The 9686-nt window shown below is 38.0% G+C and overlaps 1 protein-coding gene across 1 annotated transcript; it reads left to right on the plus strand.

The window, feature by feature from the left end:
* Window positions 1–2678: 2678 nt before the first annotated feature.
* Window positions 2679–6524, plus strand: LOC101854482 (guanine nucleotide exchange factor MSS4; the record flags this gene model as incomplete). Its single annotated transcript, XM_005093504.3, is given in 2 exon segments — window positions 2679–2798; window positions 5840–6524. Coding segments are annotated over 2 exon segments (237 nt in total), but the record flags the coding sequence as incomplete, so codon positions are not given.
* Window positions 6525–9686: the final 3162 nt, after the last annotated feature.

The raw sequence follows: 9686 nt of genomic DNA on the forward strand, positions 1-9686 counted from the left end.
TTAGATCTAGATCTAGAAAATCCGAAATGTTACCGAAAACACAACGTTCCATGTTTGGGTATCCCAGGAAGTGATGACATCACATTACTAAAATAAGCAGCCAATCAGAAAGATGCGTCATTTCTAAGATTAACGGCATGTCTGTATGGTGGTCCCGACTTTTGTGTAGTGTAGGCAACTGAAATATCGATACTGATTCAAATAGTCGGTATCAATGTTTTATGTTTTATCAGTAGCCTAGATTCTAAATCTAGCCTACAAAATGAGCAGTAAAATTTCACTTGTTTTTCACAAAGCAACCGGGGTTGCCCCCCTGACTTAAAAAAGAACAAAACATGGGGTGTTTCAGGGGGCCATCTCTGAATTTGACCATGATTTGATGTTTTTTGCAATTAGATTTGAAAGGCTAGAATCTATCTCTCTGGCACGCGAATCAAAAAGTAATCGTTAAGAATTAGACTTAGAACCAGAAGTAGAAGTAATCGTTCTAGATTTTCTCTAGGTTATATTTCACTGTCACAAAAGTCGGGACCACCATATCCAAGTAGCGCCAGTACGGCTAGCCTGTGTCTGAGAGTCTAGAAAGTACGGCACGGCTAGACTACCAGTCTAGCCGTACTTAGATCTAGGTTTGGCCCTATCCACTCGAACCTGTTTTGTACACAGGTCTCATTAGATCTAGATCTATCTAGAAGTTATTCAGGTTTAAATAATGCAAGTCGGTAAGGCACCTTTTGGTTTTGTCTGAGTCTGAAGGAAGTGGCTATCCTTACCCGGGGTGAGAATAAAAATACGATCTACATCTCACCCCGGGTGAGACTTGCCAGTGTAGGCTATTCTCACCCGGTGTGAAACAAGACCTGTTTTTCCTCATTTCGGAATACTGTCTATCGGTGTGGATGATCAAATTAATAAAAGCTAAGAAAAAATTACGTTATAGCTCAAAAGTAAGCTAATTTGAACGTCTTCAAAGATGCTATGGCTATTTCACTTTTTGAATCAAGCCGAACTACGCGTGTCGCCATTTTGTTTTGCCCGGAAGTTCTCGCAAGATCTACTCCTCCCCTCTCTCTCTCTCTGTCTCTTTCTGAATACTGTCTATCGGTGTGGACGATCAAATTGACCAAAACTAAGTTAAAAAATGATGTTAAAAAACAAAACTAAATTAATTTGGTCGTCGACAAAGATGCTACTGCTATTTAACTTTCCGAATCAAGCCGAACTACGCCGGTCGCCATTTTGTTTTGCCCGGAAGTTCTCGCACTACTCCTCTCTCTCTCTCTTTCTCTCTCCACTGCCCACAGACAAAATTGCACGCTTTTAGGCTAACATTAACAGTAGTAATAGATCTAGAACGTTTGTTCACGGCACAGAATTCTACAATTCTGTTATCACAGTGTAGAATTTTGTGGTTCAGAGTTAACGCTTCACTGGTTGGCCTAGGCTATAACGGTGAACGCCCGCCGGGTGAGAATAGCCAAAAGACTCGCCTGCGCTATTCTCACCCGGGGTGAGAATAGAGGTGGCCTTGTCTGAAATACGAATACTTTAGGCTTTGCAAAGTAAAAATTTCATGTGCAATGCAGCCATAAAGTACGGCTAGCCAGACAGTCTAGCCGTACTTAAGCACGGCTAGCCAAGAAGTTTAGCCGTACTTAAGTACGGCTAAAGTACGACTAGACTCCGTACTTGTCTTAGGCCCTATTAACATTAGAAAACAGGAGGTATAAAATACATGCACTGTCATTAAGGCACCTGGTTTCGTCTCAAATACAAATGCTTTAGGTTACTGCAAACTAAAAATTTATTTACAATTCAGTAGACCTTTTTTTATGGTCAGTCTAGCCATCATATTAAGAATAAGTACGGCTGGGCTAGCTTACACATACCTGACCATCGCTTTCGTCTTTCAGTTTTGTGCTCAAACTTCCTAGACTGGTGCCCATACTCGTGGACTGTCGGATCGCCTTTGCGTAAGGTGGTCATCTGTTGTCAGTGAAAAAATTTTATCGAATTTTTGTATTGGCTTTTAACACTTTTTATGTCCACATAAAAACACCAAGTGAATTTTACTGGAAAACACATGATAGGTGCAAAATGTGTAAATTTCCAGTTTTCAAGGACTCTCAAGCTATTGAAATTACCTATCTTTGGTGGCCGTTTTCTCGCTAATTTACCTCTGAAACCAGGCGACCCTCACCTCCTTCAATTTCAAATATCTCAACTCCTATTCTGGATAGATGGGTATTATTTTTCTCAAAAGCAGGACAAATGAATAAGCTTTCAGATGATACTAATAACTCCACATGCCCAAAAATTGACGAGCGCCTGATTCCATAGCATTGTGACACGTATATATGCAGTTGAAGTTGTCCAAGTCGGCCACACAACATGGTTGTCAAGGTGACAAGTGGTTGTCTTAGGTGGGCATTTTGGACAGTAAAATAATTATAAGGAAGAAAAAGATTCAAGTGGGACGTGGTTGTGTGTACAAGTTATTGGTCTATACAGGTGGCTGTTGGAGCAGGTTCGACTGTATATTATATTGCTCGTCTTTGGTTCACTGACATTGTTGTATTCTTTGAAGTCTGGCAGTGATGATACCAAAGCACTCTTTTTTTTATTGTCATCAAAGAAAGTTATAATTCATGTTTTACTACAAATCATTTTACTTTCAGTTTTTCCTTCCAAATATGTTTCAAAAGAATGAACGAGCGCCATTGGAAGGTGTTACACTAACAGATTACTGGCATGTGTCAGACATGATGACATTTGACAACGTGGGATTCTCAAAAACTGTAAGTGGTGTTTTATAGTAAATCTTATGTTGTATCTTCAAGTAATAAATAACTTTTTATAACAATTCGTTTCCTGTTATGGAAATGTGGAAAGATTATTGCATACAATTGTCTCGAATGACAGCCTGAGTCACCTCTCTTTACAATTTAATTTTGGCAGTCATTGTTTTGTTGGACATGGAACAATTTTGTATACTTTATTGCTTGGCCATGGGTGAATAGCTAAATATCTGTAACAGGTTTCTTGTTTACCTAATGAGGAGAATCAGGCTAAAAATTGAGACAACAGAACATTTTATTGTGCTTCATATGGATGTATATCTGCTTCTCTCTCTCGCTTGGATGGCATGATATATATATTCTTTATTTTTATCTGAATTATAAACTTCTGAGATAAATTCAGACGCTAATATTATATTATCTTTTGCCTCAAACGCATTGAAAATTTTTCCAATTGAGCTCATTTTAGAAATCAGTTACTCAATAGAGTTAGTGTTTTGCTGTAAGTTTGTTTTCTATAATCACTGAAATAAAGAAAATAACTGTACCTCGTATGCGTCAGTAAAAATTTATTTAAAAGTCTCTTTTTTGCAAGAGAGCCGGATGTAGCCTCTAAGTTTTGTTACCAAAAAAGTCTTGAATGTGGGATGGCTGGTTTGTGATGATTGTCCTCAGTTGCTGATTTGGGAAAATTGCAGCAGTGCGATAATTATCCTCAGTTAGTAGTGTTAAATGCACAATGCTTTCCTTTCTTGTCTAAAATGCTGGTTTGATTTCTGGTTTTCATAACATTAACAAATGAAAGCTTCTGGGTTGTTGTTTATTCTCTCGGGTTGGTTCCCCCTATTCAGGGGATAGGTTAGTACCAACACTTCATGATCTTCAAATTACATTCAAACCCCATTATACCGTCTGCCTTTGTACAAGCATGAAGCTTGCGGCACAGCGGGGCTGGTAGTATAACGGGATAGCTCCAATTGCCGTCTTGACCAGTGGTAGACTGGTAGAGACTATAGAGATAAACTGTGGGCACTCTTGAATCATCTGTCTGTCTTCCGTAATAACCATACTCAAGGGAAAGAATGAGTTGCTACCAATTACTACATGTGCAGCTCCATCTTAACTTTAGGTAAATTACTATTGAAAATGTCTGCCAGATCAGAATCTGAACTATAATGTGTCAAGAACCCTGTAGATGTACAGTCTTCAGGCCACCAATAACCTTTCACATAGACTTGAGCGTGAGTCCTCACTATGTAGTCTGTTTATAGACGCCCACCAGCCTTTTAATCGTCGGGCTGACGACTGGCAACGCCAGATATTTGGGCGACTGGCAGAAATGGTGCAGTTCCTTTAAACTTTCTCCATGCGACTTTAAAATGTTTTTTCCAATTTCTTTTTAGATAATTGGCAAAGCAGAAAACTGATAGCATTTCCATAATCAGGGTGCCATGTACTGAGTATAGTGTACCTCTGGCAGCCAGTTTGCTGGTGGTATATCGGGACAAATTTACAATTAGTTTAATAAGGACCGCACAATTCAAATAAGTTTGTGGATGGTGGTGGGAAGTTGCAAATACTATGTTTGTATAGGCCTTTCTTTTCCTTTTCTTACACTGGCAAAACCTGGCGGTAATTGGGGCTGGCAGTACAGAGTGGGGGGTTATTTACAACAAGGTTTATATGTTTTTACAGGTTTTTTCAATGGTAGCCTTAAGTTGTCATAAAGCAGAGTTATTTATTTGGTATAAAATATCTAGGTACAGTTGAGTGCAGATATCTCAAACATGTCAGAGGTTGACAGTTGTGTTCGTGAGAAGAGAACAGTGCTGATGAACTTTTCAACTCAGATCACAATCATGACCATGTTACCAACACTAGTCAGAGCATGACAAACTACCCCTCTTGAGTCATCATTTCCTGATCCATACCTTGCATTCTAACAAAAAAAAAAAAAAAAACCACCACACAACCCAATTCAATGCAGCACCACACTGTCTGTCTTCGATCACACCCCACCACCCAGCACCCACCTTCACATGAAAGGATTCAAGGAGGTTCAAACGTCTTACGTGGGTGGTTGGTGGGTGTTCTTGTACGGTTTGCTCCTTCTTTCCTATGAAACATCTATCGTCCTTATCTCTCCTCCTTTTTTGTGTATGTAACTCTCTTGTGACACCTCTATTCTTCGGCACTTGTATGATCTTATTGTGTTGCAAGTGCCGTAAAATCTTCCTAAAACTAAACTGACATCTTATGCACACTACAGGTGTATCACACTGCGCTGGGGCGAGCCTTGTGGGCTCATGCAACCAGTCTGATACTCTCAATGATAATGGATGTGTTATTTTCCATCGTGCGTACTGGGTGATTTAAGCAAGTGTGAGGAAAAATTCCATCGGGCTTTTTGAGATGAGCTGTTCTACTCATCGATGTGGTTGTTTTAGTTTGAGAATGCAGTGCTGCCTGTACTAAGAATATATATATAGTGGTTCAGTCGGGCAATGGCTTATTGTTCGAGCTGTCTGCGAACAAGTTATCTGTACTCAACTGTTCCCTAGAGCACTTTTCTGCTGACTCTATATTCTTAGTAATGTATGCACAATAAATGATGTCAGTTGCCAGAGGGCAAGGAAAATGGGAAAACAAGTAGCTATGGGTTCGCGGATGTTATCTTCTTTGTTTTGTTAGTTTTGCAGCTACTCTAATATTGAGGTTCTGGTGAAATGTGGCCTCTACGTTGCATACTTGTTGTAAAGTAATGGTCTACCCTTTATACTTTGTTTGTGTGTGGTTGGTGGGTGCTCTAGTGTGGTTTGCTTCTTCTTTCCTATCAGACATCTATCGTCCTTATCTCCCCCTTCTTCTTTTTTATGTTTGTTACTCTCTTGTAACACCTCTAATCTTCTGGCGCTTATATGACCTTTTATGCGGTTGCGAGTGCCGTAAAACCTCTACTAAAATACTTTGTTTGATAGATTTAATACCATGTACCAGGTTTGTATGTTAACTTTTTTTTTATGGTTTTGTTTTTTTCAAAGGTGGACAACATTAAATATTTGATATGTGCTGATTGTGAGATTGGACCTATTGGGTGGCACTCTGTCCTGGATAAGACAGCCTACTACATTGCTGTGGACAGAGTCAAGCATGGATGACACCTGTCCCTTCTAGTATTGCCTTTCATTTGTTTGTTTTGTTGGTAGCTCAGTCTTATCGGAATGTATTTTTAACCCCCCCAAAAACTGTTTATATATATGCCATTTCATGAGTAAGTAGTAGTGTTTTTTTTCTGTTCATACAATGCTCTCATAAAGTACGTTGTAACCCGTCTTGAAAACATTTCCTTTTCATCATGTCTGTATTACTTTAAGCGTACGGTACTTTATTATTGATATCTGTTTCTTCCATGTGTGCTTGCCCTTTCTGAAGATGTTGTTATTGTCAAAGAATCTTCAACCTTCTTCTCTCATGAACTGAGAAGATGTGTGGGTGCCTAAAGAAAGGTACCAAAAGTTGCCACAGACCTTGTTGAACTGCAGGCTGATAAAGACCAAAAAAAAACTCTTTGGACCAAAATGTGTTTCCCTAAAAAAATGATAGTTCCACCATTTTTTTACAATGTGTTAAAAAGGGTTTTCGTTGATTTGACATCTTATTTTATTTTGAATAATTTTGAGACTAGGGTATTTTTAAAGAGATAATGAAGACTGCTTTTAGATGGTGTTAAAATCTATTCTTGACGCATGTTTTCTCTTCCCCGCTATGTTTTACCATTGAATTCTAACCAGATGTCAACTGAATGCCAAATAGGAAATGAATTTTCCTTAAATAAATACGTTAAAAACAATTGAATCTTTTTTTTTTGGTAAAGTCTGTGTGTGTCCTAAACTTTAACGTTAATTTTCTCAAAATTAGATCTTTATACCCTACCTCACTAATAGTAATGCCATCTCAAAAATTCAAAAACCACTGTATTCAGCGTTGACTTTGCTATGATGTACAACCCTCAACTCAAAATGGTCGAAATCCGACTTTTGGTACCTTTCTATAGGCACACATTGAGATTTCATTTTGAGGTTTTATAACTACTGATTGTCTCCCTCGTGGTTGGAAGTTGTATTTTTCTGGGACCAGTTTTGATTTTGTTTTTCCAACAGATTGAATCTTTCTGCAGTACTTAAGTTTATTTTTGGCCCTTTTCACCTAGACCCCTGAGCCTATCCGGGACCCATGCCTCTGAGCTCCTGAGGGACACCTGCTGAGATGTGTGGAAGGGTGCCGGTACAGTACATTGTGGTGGGGGCTTGGGTTTTCAATCCTTAAAAATGGTTTTAGCACATTCAAGGTTCATAGTTTTTACATTATTTTTTTTAGTTAATTGTTGAAGTGGAAACATCATGAGTTTTACTGTTTCTATAAATTTCTAATCTAAGTTGAAATTAAGTTTGAAATGTAAAAAAATTTACTACCAGGTGCTTGTGGCACCTTTTGCCTTTTCTATTTTTGCCATTATTAGAATAGATTAGAATACAGGACAATGTGAATTGTGGAGTTTTGTTTTACATTTTTTTATGTCATAATTATCTTTTGCTGTTATTGGAATATATATGTATAAAATTTAAGATGAAAATGACAAACATGTCACAGTGAAAATGCATTTTATGTTGTGGTTTGTTTAATATCCTAGCAAATATGAAATGGCTACTGGTATTCGTTTGCTTGTTCCGTGTGATACTGTGATTGTCTCTGCCATCATTATTAATAATATGCTGTGATAAAGATTACATGCAATGGAATGCCTGTACAAAAACCAATAGACCTGTCTCTTTTCAAGGCCGTGTGACTTTTGTAAGTCTAAAGGTAACTTTTACATCTCATCTATTTTTGCCATCTCTCCCAGCTCATATTAACAATACTTATTTGTAACATTCATTCTAGGTGGGGATTATTTGGTCTTGTGGCTTTCTACATTGAATATGGGGCGTCAATAGGTACTCATGGAATAAGATGAAAATGTGAACTTTGAGCCTTAAGGCTAAGGGTCAATTGCTGGCACTGTCTGGAACTCATCAGCTGACCTCCTGTGATGTAGACATGTGTACCGAGTGGAGAACTGTGGTATGGTCTTGCAGTCTCTGTGGACCTAACAGTTCCCCCAAGTGACCAATGTGACCCAAATAACCAGTGTGACTGGGGGACATACATAAGTGTTCAGGTGTCTGAGTGTGTACTGCTGCCACTGTTTTCGAAGAAGACTATCGTTTAAAAAAAGAAATCTATTACACGGGTAAAGAGAAGGAAGCTCTATTGCTGTTAAGTCTGTAGTTACTGTAAGTGTGCAGTTTTCAAATAACGTGTGAGAATTTTTTTTAATGAACATTTTGATATAGCATCCTTCTTGTAATTTACAGTCACTTTTTTATGCATATATGTATGATGGGCCTGTCATCACCTTATGAGTTTGATTCTCAGTGAGCAAATACAGCAGTGCTGGTAGATTTTGGGGACAAGTGACTATAGTGACAGTATTCAAAAGAACTGGAAAATGAATACATTAAAAAACTTTTCCTGGAACTAAAGCAATCGCACCACAAAAATTGAAAATCATTTTTCTTGAGAACATGTGCATTTTGGTAAGCATGGATTGTAGTCAATATATATTTTAAAAAATTTTTTTTTATTGTGCTTCTTAAGAATAACAAATGATTAAATCCTATTATTTCTTTGCTACGAGTATTTTTAGGTTTAGCTTCAAAGGCAGGTACAACGACATTCCTTCTTTTGGCATGAGAACCATTATTTTTATATACTTATAGTAATGTCAGTGAAACTCAGTAGATTTATATGATTATAAGCAGATTAAGAGATTAACTAAAATTGACCCCTGATTAACTTTATTGCAATGGGCCACTGTGACTGATCCAAATTTCTCCTTTCAAATACTTCAAATAACGTTCAGTGCAAGTTTTTTCACGAGTTTTGATTATCATAATATTCTCACATATGACTTTGTTTTCTTTCGCATTTGGAATTGTTTGCAGTTTCATCTGTATCTTGTTCCTAAGCCTTAGATGTTGATTTGACCCCCAAAGGCTCATATGAGAATCTTGTGTTGTGCACCTGTGGGCAGACTGGTGTTGTTTTAGCTCTTTGACCTTGAACCCTGAAGACATTTTATCTGTCAGGCCACCTTACCTGAAGGGACAGTTAAGGATCTTTGATTAATAGAAGAAAAAAAAATTGTTGTCATGTTCAATACAATTTTCTTTTCTCTCTGTATATTTGAGTTTTTCCTTTTCCTTCTGCATGGCGTACGGTACATTTTGTGGGTTTTATCGTCTGTGTAAGTGTATGGGAAACGTTTATTCAAATAAGTATTTATGTATGTTTGTGAGGTGTGACTTTTGTTGCTGATGCTGTCACTGCCATTACCAGCTGCAGGAGGAAATAAGGGACAACTGACAGGCACAGGCCTTTATCACTGGCCTCTCTCCTGATTTAAAAAAAAATCCTGTTCACATACTCAATCTTTCAACAGAAGTATTCACACAAGAGAGAGGCGTAAACGTATTTTTCTTGCAGTTCTTCTTCTACCTTCATGTTTTAAGTGTTAAATATGTGAAGATGTGTTTTGATTACTGACTTTGTTTTTAGTTTCATATTGTCTTTGTTCTTCTCAGTCATTGTGCGAAAATGTTCTGTTCACATCAAGGCTCTCTGGAAAACAGGGCTTTCAGTTCCCATTTCAGAGGCTGAGATAGTGCTTAACTATATTGGTTTTTCCAGGGGTGGGGGTTCATCACTAGTTGGAAAAGTGTGTTCTGAACACATTGAACTGCTGGGTCCAGAGCCCATAATATCTAGTGGGGAAATGACTATATAGGC

Source organism: Aplysia californica, unplaced genomic scaffold, assembly GCF_000002075.1.
Source record: "Aplysia californica isolate F4 #8 unplaced genomic scaffold, AplCal3.0 scaffold00065, whole genome shotgun sequence".
In the NCBI taxonomy this organism is placed as follows: Eukaryota; Metazoa; Mollusca; class Gastropoda; order Aplysiida; family Aplysiidae; genus Aplysia; species Aplysia californica.